Here is a 19,935-nt window from a genome sequence, read left to right on the forward strand (position 1 = left end):
AGAGCCTCTGTGCTCCTATGATGCTGCTTGGCCTGCTGTGTTCATCCAGCCCTGCAACTTCATTCTGCACTTTGGTTGGAAGAATAGAGCCGTAGACTGCGATAGAGGAAAGCCTCCAAATCTGAAGCACAAACAATCTTGGTAGTGCTAGTTCAGGATTCTCTTAAGATTAACATGCAGGTTCAGTTGAAAATTTGGAAGGCAAATGTAATATTAGAATTCACTTCAGGAGGATTAGATCACAAGAACAGGGGTGTATTGCAGAGGCTGTCCAAGGCTCTGATCAGACTGCATTTGGAATATTGTTCGTAGTTTTGAGTCCTGTATCTAAGGAAAGATGTATTGGCCTTAGAGGGCATCCAGAGGAAGTTTACAAGAATGATTCTGGGGACGAAGAGCTTGTCATATGAAGAACGGTTGAGGGCTCTGTGTCAGTACTTGATGGAGTTTAGAAAGATGAGGGGGAATTTCATTGAAACCTGCAGAATGCTGAGAGACCCAAAGAGAGTGGATGTGGAGGAGTTGCTTCCACTAGTGGGGGAGGCGAGGACCTGAGGGTAAATCCTCAGAGTGAAGGGATGACCATTTGGAACTGACATGAGGTTGAATTTCTTCAGCCAAAGGGTGGTGAATCTGTGGAACTCATTGCCTCAGAGGGCTGTGGAGGCCAAGTCATTGAGTACATTTAAAACAGAGATGGATAAGTTCTTAATTAGTAAGCGGATCAAGGATTATAGGAAGAAGGCAGAAAAATGAGTTTGAGAGAAACATGTTAGCTATGAATGAATGGTGAAGCAGAGCCGATAGGCTGAATGGACTAATTCTGATCCTATATCTTCTGGTATTATGGTCTTCTTTGGTCATGCTTGTTTGTGTGTCTCAGGTGGTACACAAATGCAGATTATTGTTGTAATTATTTTCCATCTTTAGTTGCTTTAAAAATTCGATAAGGATCTTGTCAGACTATTTCAAGGTGATAAGTGGGAACCAATCACATTGATGTAATACTGGAACAAAAACAAAAATTGCTGGGAAAGCTTAGCACGTCTGGCAGCATATGTGGAGAGATGTTGCCAGACCTGTTGAGATTTTCCAGTAAGATTTGCTTTTGTTTCTGATTTCCAACATCCACAGTTCTTCTGTGTTTTTTCTATTTGATGTGATACTGGAATTATGTGAAGGTCATACCAGGTAAAGACATTAATGAAACAGTCAAGGTTGGTAAGATTCAGATGGCTGTCACAGGTAATGAAAGCAATATCCATCAATAAATCATGCTGCTACTGTACAGCTAAACAACAATTGACGCAACTTACTGTAATTTGATTGTTGTGCCAAATAATATTTTCTTCATTTATCAGAAGCTCATGTCCCAGACTTGAAGTGGCATTAAAGCTGCCAACTTGAACATACTTAACAGAACCATCTGCCTTTTTGTGCCAGTTGATTATATCATATGATGCAAATGGATTCCCATTCTCATCGAAATAGATTTCTTCCCCTAGCTTAGTGGTGTATCTCACCTCTTTCAGGTAATGGAGGAGCTATGGAAAGATTAGAGTACAGATTAACAGCCATGCTTCAGTATTTAGGCATCAACATTTACGATATATTCACAAATACAGCAACATTAATAGAAGATGCGCCATGTCTAAGATACTGTGCCTGATCAAAATATAAATCAGATGTTATACATTGACAACGCTAAAGATATGTTAAGAATTTCATCCCATAGCTTGACTTTCTCTGCCTAAGTGGTAAAAATGAAAATCTCTCCCACTCTTCTCCAAAATTCCTTAGAATGGGAGATGGTTCCAATAGATTAGCAAGCAGCAAATTTAACACCTTTATCCAGAAGGGAGAGAGAGATAGAAAGCAGGAAACTACAGGCCAGTTAGCTTAACATCTGTCATAACATTATAGCCAGGCACTTTGAAAAGTTCAGCATAATCAGGAGGAGTCAACATGGTTTTATGAAAGGAAAATCATATTTAGACACTCTATTAGAGTTATTTGAGGAAGTAATATGTATTGTGGTTGAAAGAGGATATATTAGGTTTCCAGAAGGCATTTATTGAGAGGCCACACCAAAAGTTATTGACAAAAACAAAGGCTCACAGTGTATCAGGTAATATACTTGAATGGATAGAAGATTGGCTGACTAACAGCAAGCAGATAGTCAGCAGTTCTGAAGAAGAATCATATTAGACTTGAAAGGTTAACTCTGTTTCTTTCCCCACAAACGCTGCCAGACCAGCTGAGTTTACCCAGCATTTTCTGTGTTTATTTTAGATTTCCAGCATCTGCAGTATTTTGCTTTCAACAGATAGAAATCACAAATGGGTCATTTGTTGCTTGGCAAGATGTAATGAATGCTGTGCCACAGGTCCTACTGCTGGGACCTCAGCATTTTACAAGTTATATTAATGATTTGGATGAAGGGACCAAAGGTTCGGTTGCTAATTTTAATGATGACACAAAGATAGATAGGAAAATAAGTTGTGAAGGGGCCATAAGGACGCTTCAAAGGGATAAGGTTAAGTGAAGTGAGTGGGAAAAGATCTGGCAGATGGAATATAATGTAAGAAAGTGTGAAACAGTCCACTTTGGCAGGAAGAATAAATAACAGCCACATTACATAAACAGTGAGAGAGTGCAAAGCTCTGAAATGTAGAGGAATTTGGGTGTTCTTATATATGAATCAAAAAAATGTTACGAGACAGGTACAGCAAGTAGTTAGGGGAGCAAATATAACATTATCATAAACAGAAACATAAATTGCTGGAAAAGCTCAGCAGGTCTGGCAGCATTTGTGGAGAGAAATCAGAATTAACATTTCGGATTGAGTCACCCTTCCTCAGAACATGTCATGTTGTGAGTCAGATTGAGTACAAATGTAGGGAGATTATGCTTTAGTTATGTAGGGCACTGGTGAGACTGCATCTGGAGAATGGTGCACAGTATTGGTTTCCTTATTTAACGAAGGGTGTAAATGCTTTGAAACCAGTTCAGAGAATGTTTATTGGGCTAGTACCTGGAACGGGCAAATTGTTTATGAGGAAATGTTAGATAGGTTAGGCTTGCAGGAGCATTAAAGCGTAAGAGGTGACTTGATTGAAATATATAAAATCCTAAAAAGTCTTGACGGGATGTGAAAATGATGCTTTGTCTTGTGGGAAAAGCAAGAAAGAGTAATTACTGTTTAAAAACAAGGAGTTGTTCATTTCAGATAATGACAAGAACAAATTTTGACTCACAGGGACTCGTGAGTCTTTGGGACTGTATTTTTCAAAGGGCAGTGGGAGCAGAGTCTTTGAATATTTCAAAGGCAGAAGTAGATAGATTCTTCACAAGCAAGAGGGCAAAAGGTTATTGGAGGAAGGTGGCACTGTGGAGTAATCAGATCAGCCATGATCTTATTGGATGGCAAAGCAGGCTTGAGGCCTGCTCCTAATTTGTATGTTCATTTGTGTGACAGGATTAATGAGATAGTTTCATAAAATGCTGGCATAGTGGTTAGCACTGTTGCCTCACAGCGCTAGGGACCTAGGTTCGATTTCAGCGACTGTCTGTGCAGAGTTTACACGTTCTCTCCGTGTCTGCATGGCTTTCCTCTGGGTGCTCCAGTTTCCTCCCACAGTCCAAAGGGCTGCAGGTTTGTTGGATTTGCCATGCTAAATTACCCAACAGTGTCCAGGCTAGTACAGGCTAGGTATATTAGCCATGATAAATGTGGGGTTACAGGAATAGGGGGTGGCTGTGGGTGGGACGCTCTTCAAAAGGTTGGTGTGATCTCGATCGACTGAATGGTCTGCTTCCACACAGTCGGTATTCAATGATTCTATATACCTAAATGTACACAGTAAAGGACACCTCACCTCATCTCACAATTTTCTCCCTTTGTCTTTTAAAAATATGGCTAGAAATTGATCTTCATATGTCACATTTGAACCCACTGGATATTTTCAGCTGGAGGTGTGAATCCTTAAGGATAAGCCCATTCTGATCTCATGTAATGTTCACAGATGAAGTTTATCCCTTTTGAGAAATGCAGTAAGAAATCCTGGCTCGTTATTTTTCGCCTCACCAACCCAAAGACTAGTGGTTTGTTTTAACATCTCTACTACTCAGGAGAGACCAACTTAGCCAACATAGATAATGTTGGGCTTGACTTGCTCTGTGACACAGACTGACCAAGAGGGGTGCAGTAAATCATCAGTAAAACATAGTTGTGAGTGAAGCAACAAAATAACGGGGTGTCAAGAAAAAATCAGATGAATATAAATATCCTCACATTAAAAATGTCAATATCTTACCTGCCATGGTTTGAAGTTAAAAATATTGGCGCAGGTGTTATTTGGCAGGGAACCTGTGCCATTTTTACAAGAGTTCAGATTATGGAGGGCATGCGCTATTGCATATATGGCCTTATACACATTGTAAGAAACCCTCAGTTCAGATACATCTGAATAGATGCTGTAGGTATTGTTTAAATCCTCTAAGCCTGTACATTGTCCATGAGGGACCTTTGATGTGTCAATTCCTTTGTTGGTACCTGATGTTCCAAAGGAACATTTAAATAATGCCTCCCATAATTCTCGCACAAAGAGATTATTTGGGGATTTGAAAGGATGGACTTGAAGAAGGAAATTCCTCAGGCTTGGAATTTCAGCTTTGTGAATTGCAAACCCAACTGTGCCACTCAAAGTCAGGAAATTTTCTTTTGTCGCGATCAAAGCAGATGTAACCCAGGCCTCACTCGCTATCCATTGTCGACCAGTGAGATTTTGCCTCACAACTTCTCTGATTAAAGGGTATGCATCTCCCTCAATGGCAAACATGACAATGACCTTCGCAGTAGATGTCTTAATGGTCTCCGTTATTTGAAGTATCCTTTGCCTGGACAATACTTTTGGAAGTACTTCCATAAAAGCAATGCAAACACCAAGCTTTCTGACTGCATCACTGAATGCTTGAATTCCATTATGGCCGTAGTCATCATCACCTGCGATCGATCCAACCCAAGTCCAGCCAAACCGCTTCACCAGTTGAGCAACACCTTGAGCCTGGTGGGCATCACTTGGCATCATTCTGAAAAAGGCTGGGAACTCATTTCTGTGACTCAGACAGGCACAGAATGCGAAGTAGCTGACCTAGAGGAAACCAATAATGGACTTAGCAGTGCAGCATAGAATAACTTATTCATAGAATCACTTTGTACTACAACGAAAAGACCATTTGGCACATTATGCCTGTGCTGCTCCATGATAAAATAATTCAGTTGGCCCTTTTTCCCTGCTATTTCCCCATAGTCCTAACTTTGCTTTTCTTTTTCCAGTATCCAATGTCATTTTGGATATTATTATTGAATCAGCTTCCACCACCTTTTTTGGGCAATGTAATCCAGATCCTTACAACTCACTGCTTATTTTATTTCCTCATGTTATCTCTGGTCCTTTTGTCAACTATCTTAATTCTGGAGTACTGAAGAATGGTAATACCCGAAACATTGACTGCTCCTTTACTCCAGATGCTGCCTGGATTGCTGTGTTCTTCCAGCCTCCTGTTTGTCTACCTTGGATTCTGGCATCTGCAGTTTTTTGTCACTATCTTAAATCTGTGCCTTCTGATTAGTGACCACATTGCCAGCGGAAACCGATTCTCCATACTTATTTTACTAAAACCCCTCTTAATTTTGCACCCCCCTCCTAAATTGCCTTCTCCTGAATCTTTCTGCTCTGAGCCATTCCAAATAACTGAAGTCCGTCACTGCTGTTACTGTTTTATTGTTCTAAAACATCTCCTAGCTATCCTCCCTAAAACGTAATGCTCAGATTTGGACATAATACTCCAGCTGTCCACTAACCATTATTTTATTAAGGATCAGCAAAACAATGCAATCATCTTTCCTTTCCTGAAGGCTAAATCTTTGATGCTCCCAGATATCTACTCTTCATGTGCATCGTTGAGATTCTATTCAGTCATGGGGCAGTTACAAACAAATCAAATCCCGATCCTCGCCCAATATTGACAAACTTACTTTCCAGCATAGGTACCCTCATACCTAAAGTCCAAAGGAGCAAAACCAGTTTAAAAAAATATCACTCATCCACATTACTACCCAGGCTAACATTTATTACCCAACTCTGACTGCCCAGAGGGCAGTTAAGAGACAACCACATTCCTGTGGGTCTGGCATCATATGTAGGCCATATCAGCTAAAGTCTTCCTTGAGAATATTAGTGAACCAGATGTGCTTTTATGACAATTGTCAGTGGTTACGCAGTTACCATTAGGTGAGCTTTTTATTCCAGGCCTTTATCAAATTCAATTTTCATCATCTGCCATTTTGGAATCCAGAACATGGCCCCAAGACATTAATGTGAGGGTCTGGATTTAATACCAGTAACATTACCACAATGTCACTATCCTCCCTGAACTGAGTTGGCAAAACACAGACTAAGGAATGAATTTGGGATCAAACTATGTCTGTCTGATTTAGAAACATTGAAAATAGGAGCAGAAAAGGGCCATTCAGTCTATTGAGCCTGTTCCACTATTTAATTTTATGACGGCTGATCCTCTATATCAATGCCATACACCCACTTTCTCCACGTATCCCTTAGTTTCTAGAAATCTGACTATTTCTTTCATAAATATATTCAGTGACTTGGCCTCCACAGACTTATGTGGCAAGAAAACTACATGTTCACCACACTCTGAGTTTTTTTTATTCCTTAGCAGGATTAGGGCATCACTGGCTAGGCCAGAATTTATTTATAGTTGTGGGTCTGGTGTCACTTGTAGGCCAGACCAGGTAAGGATGGCAGTTTCCTTCCCTCAAGGGCATTAGTGAGCCAGGTGTTTTTTTTTCTGACAATGGATTCATGGTCACCATTAGACTCTTAATCCCAGATTGCTGTTGAATTCAAATTCCACCATCCGCCATCATAGGATTTGGACACAGGTCCCCAGAATATCACCTGGATAATACCATTAGGCTGCCACCACCCCCCCAGCGAAGAAATTTCTCTTTAACTTAGCCCTAAATGGTATATCCCAATTCAGGGACAATGACCCCATGTTCTAAATGCACTGCAACTCCCTTCCCTCCTCCCTCCCCCCACTATCACCACCACCACATCACTCCCCCACCACTGACTAATCCCAGACAAGTAGCATTATTTCTGCATCCAGTCTGTCCAGTCCTAACTGAATTTGATATACTTCAGTGACATCACCTTTCGTTCTTCAAAACTCTACAAGTTTAGTATCATAATGATGGATTTATTCACAGATGAAAAGTAACTGGTGTTAGTAATATGCTCAGAGTGAAGTAACTGAAGTTTTTAAATGATAGAAGTTTTCGATAGAGTGCATAAAGAGAGAATGTTTCCTCTTCACAGGAAATAGCATAACTAGAGATCATCAATATAAGATAGTCAGCAACAAAATTCAACAGGGAATTCAGAAGATGCTTCTTTAGGTAAAGAGTAGTAAGAATGTGGAACTCACTACCACAGGTAGTGATTGAAGCAAATCTTATAGAAGTATTTGAGAGGAAATGAGATAAGCATCTGTGAAAAAGTGTGATATTTGTTATGATGGAAATTTGAACATGATAAGATGTGAGGTTGAAACTTGAGTGGGGCATAAACAATGGTGTGGACTGCTTAGGTGGAATTGTTTGTTTCTGCACTGTACATACAAATTGACTTGGGGCAAAATTTTATTCTTCAGTTGTAAGAGTCTTTGGACGGATCGACAAATGTGTTCAATCCTGAGCCCGCACATAACGAAGGAGACTTGGAGGAGGTAGAACGTAAATCAGGAATAATGCCAGAGTTAAAGTTTAGGTTGAGGAATGATCTGATTAGTGTGCATAAGATTATCAAGATACTAGATAAACATAACATCATCATAGTCCTGCTCTGTCATTAGAAAAAAGCAATTAGTGGTGGTTTAACCCATGGATCACTATGACTCAGGTGGAGTAAGAGGTTGAAAAGAAGTGTCCTTCATAACAACCTCAGCCAGTGCAGGAATTCAACCTGTGCTTTGGCATCATTCTGCATTGCAAACCAGCCATCCAGTCAACTGAGTTAACTGAAAGGGAAAATGGAGCTGAGAGACAACTAAATCAGCCATAATCTTACTGAATGGTGGAGTAGGCTCAGAAAGCAAACTGGCCTACTCCTGTTCTTAAAGCTATGTTAATATCACCAATTACAGTGGAGGTGCCTTCTCAATTATAGGTAGGAAGATAAAGGGAAAGCGAAAGGAAAACCAGTAACTTGGTATTGAATTTAGATTCAAACCTCTGGAGCAGTCCTCATTCTCCATTCTTACTAACCTGGCCAACTCATCATTTCGACATCTGAGGCAAATTGGGAGCCAGCCACCCGATCATACATCCAGTACCAATGTTATGCTTTCTGTCAAATTAGAGCTTGCAACAGTGACAGCAGCCTGCTTTTCCACAAATCTTCTAAAGTAATAAGATACCTCAAGGGGTTCATAGCTACATATTTAAAGTAAAGTAAACATAAAGTAAGGGGACTTTATGATGGATGAGAAAAACTCAGTCAAAGAGGGAAGTTTTGAGGAGTGTCTCTGCAAGAACGTGAAAGAGGTCGTGTGGCAGAGAGATGTAGAAAAGGAAGGACAAAACTTAGGACCATGGCAGCTACGGAACGATGAATTTTAAGATGCTTGAGTTAAGGCATGCAGATATCTCACAGGGTTGTAGGGCCAGATATAGAGGGATTTGAAAACAAGGATGAAAATTTTAAAAATCATTGTATTGTTAACTTGGAGCCAATGTAGGTCAATGAGTACAAGGGTGATGAGTGAATGAAAATTAGGTGCAATTTAGGATGCAGGCATTGCAGTTTAAGATGAGTTCAAGCTATGCAGGTTAAAAGATGGGGACCAGCCATTGAAATTGTCAATTTTAAAAGTGAGAGCTTAGAAGAGGATTTTAGGAATAGTTGAGCTGAGACAGTGTAGTCTTGGTGATGGTGCTGATGTGTGATTGGGGTTGTGCACAGTATGGTTTGGCCTCACATAACTGGATAAAGTCTCTGTTCACTACTGGATGTATGTCAAACTACCGTCATTGAACTCAAAACATACCATTGGAATTCTGAAAGTGCCCAATGTTCTTTGTATAATCATGGACTGTGTTGATCCTGAGTCTCCAACAATTACAGGAATAGTAGAGAATCCCTTGCAGTCTTGATTGGATATTTGTTCATTCTTGCCACTGGTAAGTGCTAACACTGATCTGAGGGACTGGGTGTGCGTTGCACAGGTGTCATAAATCTGAAAACCCAGTTTTATATTCGGAAGAAGCATCTCATCCCTGTTTATTTCTTGCATGGCAAAAATCATTGTCTGGACCCAACGAAAAGATCTGAAATCAAAACTGAGAATCAAGGGTCAATGATTAACTTGCATTCCAAGTTTAGCAAAGCAAATAGAGATTAGGAGTTGAATTTCTAATATTCTATCAAAGCGTAAGTAGGACTGCAATGGTTTAAGAAGGCAACTCACCACCACCTTCTCAAGGGCAACTAGAGAAGGGCAAGAAACGCTGGCCAGACAGTGATGCCCACATCCCACATATGAAAAGAAAAAAAAATCAGAATTGCTTGAGTTCCATTTCTATTCCAAGCTGAAAATCCACTGCAGAGTTAATTTACTTTGAGATTCATTGTGAAATGGAAGAATTAAATAAAATCACAGAATCCCATTGTTATTGTTCAGAAGGAGGCCATTCAGAAAGAGTTACATTTTTATTGCACTTTTTACAACTATCAGATGTTTTAATATACTTGACAGTAAATGTTGTGCTTTTGAAGTGTTCAGTTAATGCTATAGGAAATGTGGTCCACCTAAGAGAATGCAAAATGTTGGAAATGAAATAAAAAGAGAAAACAGGAGAAACACACAATAGGTTATGCAATGTCTATGAAGAAAGCCAACAGAATGTTGTAGGGTGTGGGTACCACATCAAAATCTGAGTGTTATAGAGGAACGGTATTTGAGGAAGAAAAGCACAGTGGAAGTGAAATAACAGTGGGAGTGCACCATAACGTATGTTACAAGAAACTAAAGTGAAGAAAAATGGTCAAATCACACAAACCACGCAATCAGAATGGGAGAAAGTGGAAAAGGTAAAATCATCAATGAGATACAGACTTAGATTTTTAGTCAGCTGGCCCACCAAGAGTGGTTGGGTCAGTAAAACACAGGGAACCCAGAAGCTGGCATTTCCTCTTGTGCTGTCCATGGTTCATCAATAATCAGTCCATTTCCCAGAAGCCAGTTGATTGATTGTCTTGGTTTGCAGTTGGAATGGGAATCAGGAATGCTGCAGGATAAGCAAAGTCCTTGTTAGGAATGACAATCTCAGGTGGGCAAAGGAGTGGTGATCTCAGACTGTAGGCTGGGGTATCAATTTCTGGGGAGGGCATAGAATGTCAATCAGTGAATGAGGTGGGTGTTCTAAAGGGGAGGGGTGTAGATGTGCTGATTATTCAGGGCCTTGAAGACTGGTAGTTAAATTAGCAGATTCCACTTGCAATAAGACACAATCTAACCACTGCCCCTTGACATTCAATGGCATTCCTTCATTGAATCCCCCACTATCAACATCCTGGGGATTACCATTGACCAGAAACTCAACAAGACTCGGCATATAGACTCGGCATAGCAAACAGTGCAAAAAAAGAAAAAATTACCAGGATGCTACCTAGACTGGAAGGCTTGAATTTTGAGGAGAGGTTGGATAGGCAGGGGGACTCATTTTTCACTCACCATCCTGATTTGGATGTTCTTTCACTGTCACTGGCTCCACATCCTGGAATTCCCTCCCTAAGAGCATTATAGGTGTACTGACAGCACATGACTTCCAGCATTTCAAGAAGGCAGCTCACTACCACCTTCTCAAAGACAGCCAGGGACAGGCAATACATGTTGGCCACCAACGACTCATGTTGCATGACAGAATAAAAAAAAGTCCAAGGTAGAGAGCTAATAGTAGACCTGGGTTATGTGATTTGAAGCTTAGGCATGAATTAGAAGCAGTGGGGGAGCTTAGAGGCCTGAGGAGGAAGAGTTTGGAGACCTTTCGTGTTGTTTGTCAAGAACTGAGGAGAATAAAATGCCTTGTGAATTGGCATCTGGCCTATGGGATTGCAGAGGCTTTCTCGGGTTGGATGAAAGGCCTGAAGGGTATCTGGGGCCTTGTAGGTTGGTGAGGGGTCTTGTATTCGAACCTTGGTAAACTTAATTGACAATGCTAAATTCAAAGAGCTACATACTAATGAGGCTTACATTCTCTTTGTCAAATTTAAAATACCAGCCCATCTCCTTGAAGTTGGTTCGTTTCCCAACCTCATTGTCACTTCGGCTAAATCTGGAAGTTAGCAAATTAGTCATGGATTTGTGTCAAAAATCTGATTTTTAGGACTTTAAGCCACCAACCCGCACCCAAAGCCAAACCAAATCTATGCTCACTTTGCTTGAAATTCTTCTCCCAGCTTCTGTACAGCTTGAGTGGATTGGGGAATAGGTGACTGAAGAGAAACCTGGCAAATCAGATGAAGATTCAATAAACCAGGAACTTGATAGAAGGATAAAACAGCCAACACGAGGTATCCTGGTATTTGTCCCTCAACAGATCATCACTCAAGAAAAAATTATTAGATAACTATCACATTGCTGTTTGAGCGAGAGTAGTGTTTACAAATCTGCTGCTAATTTTTCTACATTATAACAATGGCTACATTTCAAATGTCTTTTGCTGTGACTTAACACTGCACTCTGTCCTCAGCCTCCTTAACCTTTCTAATAGAACTCAAATAGAATCTGAAGGAACAGCAACTCTTTTTTTCAACCAGGAATTTTATAGCTTTCGAAACATAGCATTGAGTTTAACAATTTACAAATCATAGACCCTGCTCCCTTTTTTCAGAACAGCGGCTGTTCATGGTAATTCCGTTTTTTGCCCATTTACACATCCTCAGACATTTATTTTACTTCTTGTTGTGTTACTGTTGCTTTCTACTGTGCACTGTCATCTTTTTTACCTTTTAATCTCTCCTGCCTTCAACTCTATCTCAAGTCTTCCTTCTGGTACTCTCCTTTCTTCCCCTCTTGCCCTGCATTAAAACTGTAACAACTCTAAGCACCCAATCACGAAGAATCACCACAATCAAATATTAAGCCTGTTCCTCTCTCCATAGATGCTGCTTGAATATTTCCAGCATTTTTATTTTAACTGTTGGCTTTATTGTCATAGGGTCAGGGGGTTGCCATATAAATGCAACATTTTCTATCTTTCTTCGCAGCACTCCTGAAATCTGGCATGGTTAGCTACAGAGAAGCTTTTTATTTGTGCTAACATCCAAAAGCTTATCCATTCCTGCACCAATCTGCAAATTTATATTCACAAATACAGTAAAGCTACACGTTGTGCTGTGCTATAAAGTTACTGCCAAAGTATCAATTTATTACTCCACTCCTAGTTAAATCCCTTCCATTCCATAAAGCTCTGACTCTTAGTTAACAATTCCATATGTCAAGATTCCCTTTCCTATCTCACTGAAAATTTACCATCTCAGGATATCCAAAGCAATTTCCCCTCTGAACCACAAGATCATTCCATGTTGGAACTATATCAATGTTCGTTCACTGCCAATGGGTCAAAATCCTAAAATATTCATCACAACAGCACTATAGGTATATGCAGATCCTATGGACTGCCTCAGTTAAAGAAGGTGACAGATCATTACCTTCTCCAGGGCAGTTAAGCTGGGGCAATAGGTGCTGTCATTACCAGCAAAGCCCATATCCCATGAACAAATATATTTTTAAAAAGCACTTTATTTCCAGGAAGTGCTCTTAAAGTATAATCACTATTGTATGACTACAAACGATAATTTTCACACAGCTAAGTCCCATGAATGCAATCACCAACTGATCTGATTGTTTGGTGAAGTGAGGTTGAGGGAGGGCGATTATTTGCTGTGATACTGTGGGACTTTGTTTTTTTTTCTTTAAAAGTTGCCATGGGTTTTATATCCAAAGTTAACATTTCCAGAAGTGCAGCACGCTTTCAGTACTGGTCCCGAAATGTCAGTTGAGATCTGCTCATGTATTTGGGCTGAGTACTGATTCAACAACTGCTGGCTCAGAAATGATCAAGTCACTTGCTGAATCATGCTTGACCTTGACACAATGAATTCCTTCATGTCTGAGCCAAAGCATTCTGAATGCGTATAGAACCTACCCCAGATCTATGCTCAGCCAATGGCAACATTCGCACTTTCCAGCAGCACTCACTGGATTGCTGTCAGCACCAGGGAACCTTGGCTTACTTTTGCTTCCCTTGCCTAAGAGCAAAGAGGACAAGGGTAGCAATTTGATTGACGTCTTTGTTGAAATCATCAGGATTCAAAGTTTCTCAATGTGTGTGGCTCAATACTGTAACAGATATTCTGTTGTGTATCAATCCTTCCATTATTCAGTACATATCTCCGCTGACAATGGGTATTGTATTATCTGACAGAAAATCATAGCATCACAGAATAATACAGCATATAGAAGTAGGGAATTTAGTTTATCCTTACTTTTTCTGTTGGAAATGTAATTATTTCCCTTCAAATTTATCCCAATTCTCCTTCCAATGCTATCATTCAATCTGTTTCCACTGTTCTCTCAGATTGGATCAGGTTTCTGTGTTAAAAAAAAAGTTCTCTCATGTTGTTCCTAGCCTTTTGTCAATCATCTTAAATCTGTGATCTCTAACTATTGATCAGGTACCGTTGTTTTCTCCTAGATAATGCTTTATCTAACAGTCACTATTAAAAATCAATTCAATTACACACACAAGCAGCTTCAGGGAGAAGCATTATAAACTGTCCTAAGAGGAAAACATCCAGTTAGCCTTGTCTGTCTAGGAATGATTAACATGTTCATTCACTTTTTCACTGTTAATTTGATGTAGATGTAACCCATGCATGTTTTACACAGCTAAGTTCTTCTGTCAAACAGCTTCACTGAGGAATTCTGTTGTAATAAATGAACTTAGAACCATATCAATGGGATTTTTAAAATTGATTTCATTCAGAATAAATAAAATGATAGCAAATGTCAAACTAAACTTATCGGATAATCAGTTCAAAGCACATTTCTGAGGAATTTCTTTTTGCAAAAATACAAAATACAAAATTATTCAACATATTTAACTGTTGAATCTTGTGAGCAGTGGAAAAGAACCAGGAATGATATTAATTGTCCAATCCTAGGAAATGTTTTGGTTCACAGGTGGTTCAGCCAAATGCAGACTTACCCCTTACACTGGGGTGTTACTGCCTTCAGTCGAAAGGAAGAATCTGGTTGAACTATTCGGTAACGAATTGGAAACAAACCAGCCGGGATCACATCACCATCCTCAAAGATGGTCGAGACATTAAAGTTTGCTCTAAGTTTGCAGCTGGGTTCTGCTACAAGAGCTGAGAGCAGTAAAGAAAACAAGGCTGGAAACAAAGGCACAGTCATCTTGTCTTCATTTGACTGTAAGAGAATGGGATCTTTCCTATTTATACAGAGTAACAATTTGCGCTAAACACAATGAAATCATGACATTTCCCCAAAGCCAGGAGAATGAAATATAACCCTAATCACCCTTGAGAATATTCAGCCCGTATGGAAAGTCTGCTTAATCTCAAGCCGTGGTGTCATCTATATTGATGGACAGAAATTAAATATATATGCGGAAAAACTAGAATGCTTATTTTACTTTTTCCTTCAGGACCGGAAGTTCCCTGGAGTAGTCTCTTGTCCATTAGTGGAGGTGTATAGCACTGCTGGAAATGTTAAGACAAATAATATCTATTTTGAAATAACATTGACAAGAAGTAAATTCAAAAGAATATAATGAGACACAATAATCCAAAATTAATAAAATGTATCTGACTCTAAAGACAATCTGTGGTTGTCTTTAGCGTATATTTAACTTAGTCTTATGTCACTTTGAATCAATAAATTGCAGTGGTACTTTTCCTGGAGACCATCCATCTATCACTGATCAAAATAAATAAATGTCAAATTCCATTGCTTATCATTCAATTGATTGGGTTATCTTGAACTGTAAAGGTTATCATAAAGTAACAGCAGAAATTATAATTGTAAAATATTGTTTATGTGCACAGCTATAATTCCAGAGCAGAATTGCTACCCATCCAATTACCCAGTTTTAGACTATAATCCTGTCTTGCTAATCCTAACCTTAACCTTCAAGGGCAATTAGAGATGGGCAATAACTGTTGATCTTGCCAGAGTTGCCCATATCCCATAAAAGTATAAAGAAAGGTTTATGTAAATACAATTAGATTGAAGTTATAGACCCACTTCAGTATGAATGTGTTGCATGTCCAACTTCAGAATCATTGATAGCACAGACAAGGTTTTCAAAATCCTATGGTGCAGTCTCCCCCACCAGCAGAGCACAATGGGGTAATTTGGATGTACTTCTATGATTTTCTGCCTATTCATTCCATCAGTTAGAAATTGATAGGGTGCCTACCCATAAGTTATAGATAAGCACTATAACAAATGGGACTTGCTTTCATATGACACTTTGAACTTAGACAACATCCCAAGCTATTTCAAATGAGCATTATCAACAAAATCGGACAGCAAATACATTAGGTAACATTAGAACAAGTGACCAAAAAATTTGCCAAACAGGTCATTTCTAAAGAAGATCTTAAATTATAAGAGATATACAGAGACAGGAAACTTTAAGTAGGGAATTCCAGAGAATGAATAAAAATAGTTGGAGCTGCTGCCAACAATGATGTGTTGAAAGTAATCAGGAATAGACACGTAGGTACGTGAAATTTCCTACTGGGGTTTCTGTTTTTTGGGGAATGGGCACTTATGGTCCTGGAGTCAGGTGCCCACCCAAATCTGAAATACATGATATCCATACACCATAAGATATAGGAGCAGAATTAGGCCATCCAGCCCATCAAGTGTGCTCCACCATTCAATCGTGGCTGATATGCTTCTCAACCCTATTCTCCTGCCTTCTCCCCATAACTCTTGATCTCTTACCAACCAAGAACCTAGCCATCTCTGTCTTATATATACTAAATAGCTTGGCCTCCACATCCTTCTGCAGCAATAGGTTTCATAGACTCACCACCCTCGGGCCAAAGGAATTCCTTCTTGTATCAGTTCTAAAGGCTCGCCTTTTCACTCTGGGTCCTAGTCTCTCCTCCTAGTCGAAACATTTTCTCCATGTCCACTCTATCCATGCCTCTCAGCATTCTGTAAGTTTCAATGAGATTCCCCCTAACCTCATTGAGTACAGATCCTGAGTCCACAACTGCTCCTCATATGACAAGCCTTTTGTCCCCTGGATCATTCTTCTAAACCTCCCCTGGACTCCCGCTAACAGCAGCGCATCCTTCCTTCGATATGGGGCTCAAAACTGCCTACAATATTCAAAATGCAGTCTGACCAGAGCCTTATACAATCTCAGCAGTACACTTCTGCTCTTCTATCTTTGCCCTCTTGAAATGAATGTTAACATTGCATTTGCCTTCCTAACTGCCAATTGTACCTACATGTTAACCTTAAGATAATCCTGAACTGGGACTTCCGAGTCCCTTTGTACTTCACAGGTCCAAAGCTTCTCCCCATTTAGAAAAAAATTCTACGTCTCTATTCTTCCTACCACACTTTCCCACATTGTATTCCATCTGCCACTTGTTGCTCACTGTCCAAACCTGTCCAAGTCCTTTCACAGCTTCCCCACTTCCTCAACACTATCTTTGTGCCATGTGCAAACATGGCAATAATGTCCTCAGTTCCTTTGTCTAGAAAGTTAATGTATGACGTAAATAGTTTACCCAACATAGATCCCTGTGAAACTCTACTAGTCATTGGCTGCCGGCCTGAAAAAGACCCCTTTGTCCCAACTCTCTGACATCTTCCAGTTAGCTAAAGCTCTATCCATGCCAGTACCTTGCCCCTAACACCATGCGCCCTTATCTTATTTAACAGCCTCCTGTGTAGCAAAGGCCTTCTAGAAATCTAAATAGATTACATTTGCTGGCTCTCCTTTGTCTAATTTGATCATTACGTCCTCAAAGAATTCTAACAGATTTGTCAGGCATGACCTCCCCTTGATGAAGCCATGCTGACTCAGCCCTACTTTACCAAGCACATCCAAGTACTGCCCAATCTCATCCTTAATAATGACTAGGGTTAATCTAACCAGCTAAGGTTTCCCACCTCCTGCCTTCCTCCTTCTAAATAAGGGGTTTACATTAGCCATTCTCCAGTCCTCTGGTACCCTCCCCGACTCCAGAGATTCCTGAAAGGTCACTATGAATTCCTCCACAATCTCCTCAGCAATATGCCTCAGAACATCGCAGTGTCCATCGGGTTCAAATGATTTATCCACCTTCAGACTTTTCAGCTTCCCCAGCATCTTGTCCTTAGTGCTGGCCACTACACTCACATCTGCCCCCTGATTCTCTTGAAATTGTGGTATGCTGGTGTATTCCACTGTGAAGACTGATGCAAAGTATTTATTCAGTTCCTCCACTATTTCTTTGTTCCCCATTACTACTTCTCCAGCCTCAGCTCCCAGTGGTCGAATATTCAACCATGCCTCTCTCTTACCTTTTACGTATAAGAAAAACTCTTACAATCTTCTTTTATATTATTAGCAAGCTTACCCTCATATTTCATTTCCTCACCTCTTGCTTTTTTAAGTTATGCTCTGCTGGTTTGTAAAGGCTCCCCAATGCTGCAGTACCCATTCATCTTGAATATCATACTTTTTTTTGTTTTATGCTATCTCTGACTTCCTTTGTCAGCCATGATTATCTCATTCTCCCTCACCATGTTTCTTCTTCCTTATGTTGATTCTGGACTTCAACTTATCCTATTTAAAAAATACAAATTATGAACCAATAAAGCAAGTAAAAAGCACCTTTTGCCCTCTGCACCAAATTCCCACACTGTCTCCAAATTTCCCGAACTGTGTATTCACTCAAGTTGTGCCTCAGTCTGGATGTGATCTCTCCTTCATGACCATGTGCAGCTTTCTGGTCCCATTCTAAAAGAAGAGTCATTTTCACCTTAAATGCCTAGACAAGAATATCGCAGAGCAGATTAACCATCCACTGTAGAACATTGCAGAAAAATAGGATGAAATTCAGGCACCATTTAAAACAGGTGGAGGATTTGATCCACCATATAACTATCCAAGCGGTAAATATGCATCATTACACTAGGTTGACAAAGTGCCCAGAGACCATTTCATCTCATTTAATGAATGTAACGAGGTCAGCCAGGTGGGCCCCATAGAGTATGAGTTCCCGATTGGGGTTGTTAATCTGGTCTGACAGATATAAACAGGAGTGTCAAAGGTTCTGCTCACTCTGAGAGCTGGCTTGAATAAGCTGGATCAGTGTCAAGGACATTCCTTGTGTAAGTAGAGGGGGATTTGGTGATGGGACACCAGCCTCTGTGGAGTCATTTTACTTATGAATACTCTTTTAAAATTTAAGTGCCTTGAGAATGTAAATCTTGCTCTGTAATTTAAGTGGAGATACTGGTGTAAAAGATGTAACATCAAATTGATGACTTAGTGTACAACATGTCTAATACTGCCTTATATTCCCTTCATTGAAGAAGGGAATCAGACTATCTACATTACAGTTGATGATTAGATTTAATCGATCCTATATCATTAAATTTATTATTACATACATCCTGCCATACTGCCAAAATTGTTTGATATGACAAGGTGCAGAGCTGGATGAACGCAGCAGGCCAAGCAACATCATAGGAGCAGGAAGGCTGAGAGGCCTTCGGGCCTAGACCCTTCATCAGAAATGGGGGAGGGGAAGGGAGTTCTGAAATAAATAGGGAGAGAGGGGGAGGCGGATAGAAGATGGATAGAGGAGAAGATAGGTGGAGAGGAAACAGACAGGTCAAAGAGGCGGGGATGGGGCCAGTAAAGGTGAATGTAGGTGGGGAGGTAGGGAGGAGATAGGTCAGTCCAGGGAGGACAGACAGGTCAAGGTGGCGGGATGAGGTTAGTAGGTAGGAAATGGGGGTGTGGCTTGAGGTGGGAGGAGGGGATAGGTGGGAGGAAGAACAGGTTAGGGAGGCGGGGACGAGCTGGGCTGGTTTTGGGATGCGGTAGGGGGAGGTGAGATTTTGAAGCTCGTGAAATCCACATTGATACCATTGGGCTGCAGGGTTACCAAGCGGAATATGAGTTGCTGTTCCTGCAACCTTCGGGTGGCATCGTTGTGGCACTGCAGGATGCCTCAGACGTGTCGTCTGAGGAATGCAAGGGGGAGTTGAAATGGTTCGCGACTGGGAGCTGCAGTTGTTTATTGCGAACCGAGCGTAGGTGTTCTGCAGAGCGGTCCCCAAGCCTCGGCTTGGTTTCCCCGATGTAGGGGAGGCCACAACGGGTACAGCGGATGCAATATACCACATTAGCAGATGTGCAGGTGAACATCTGCTTGATGTGGAAAGTCTTCTTGGGGCCTGGGATGGGGGTGAGGGAGGAGGTGTTGGAAATGGATATCAGTTTCCAGGTGGTTGCCAGAGATGGAAACAGAGAGGTCCAGGAAGGAGAGAGAGATATTGGAGATGGTCCAGGTGAACTTAAGGTTGGGGTGGAAGGTGTTGAAGTGGATGAAGCGTTCGAGCTCCTCGTGGGAGCACGAGGCGGCGCCGATGCAGTCATCAATGTAACGGAGGAGGAGATGGGGTTTAGGGCCAGTGTAGGTACGGAAGAGGGATTGTTCCACATAACCTACAAAGAGGCAGGCATAGCTTGGGCCCATGTGGGTACCCATGGCCACCCCCTTTGTCTGTAGTAAGTGG

The 19,935-nt window shown here is 40.7% G+C and overlaps 1 protein-coding gene across 1 annotated transcript in view; it reads right to left on the reverse strand.

Annotated features, from left to right (window-relative positions):
* The window catches only part of LOC109910425 (extracellular calcium-sensing receptor-like), a 24,244-nt gene extending 9,676 nt beyond the window's left edge, over window positions 1–14,568 (reverse strand). The window contains 5 exon segments of the mRNA XM_048604512.1: window positions 1,317–1,544; window positions 4,317–5,153; window positions 9,136–9,415; window positions 13,298–13,400; window positions 14,367–14,568. Coding sequence (XP_048460469.1) covers window positions 1,317–1,544; window positions 4,317–5,153; window positions 9,136–9,415; window positions 13,298–13,400; window positions 14,367–14,568 — 1,650 coding nt within the window.
* Between the last annotated feature and the right edge of the window lie 5,367 nt (window positions 14,569–19,935).

The sequence above is a fragment of the Rhincodon typus genome, chromosome 13 (assembly GCF_021869965.1).
Source record: "Rhincodon typus isolate 14 chromosome 13, sRhiTyp1.1, whole genome shotgun sequence".
In the NCBI taxonomy this organism is placed as follows: Eukaryota; Metazoa; Chordata; class Chondrichthyes; order Orectolobiformes; family Rhincodontidae; genus Rhincodon; species Rhincodon typus.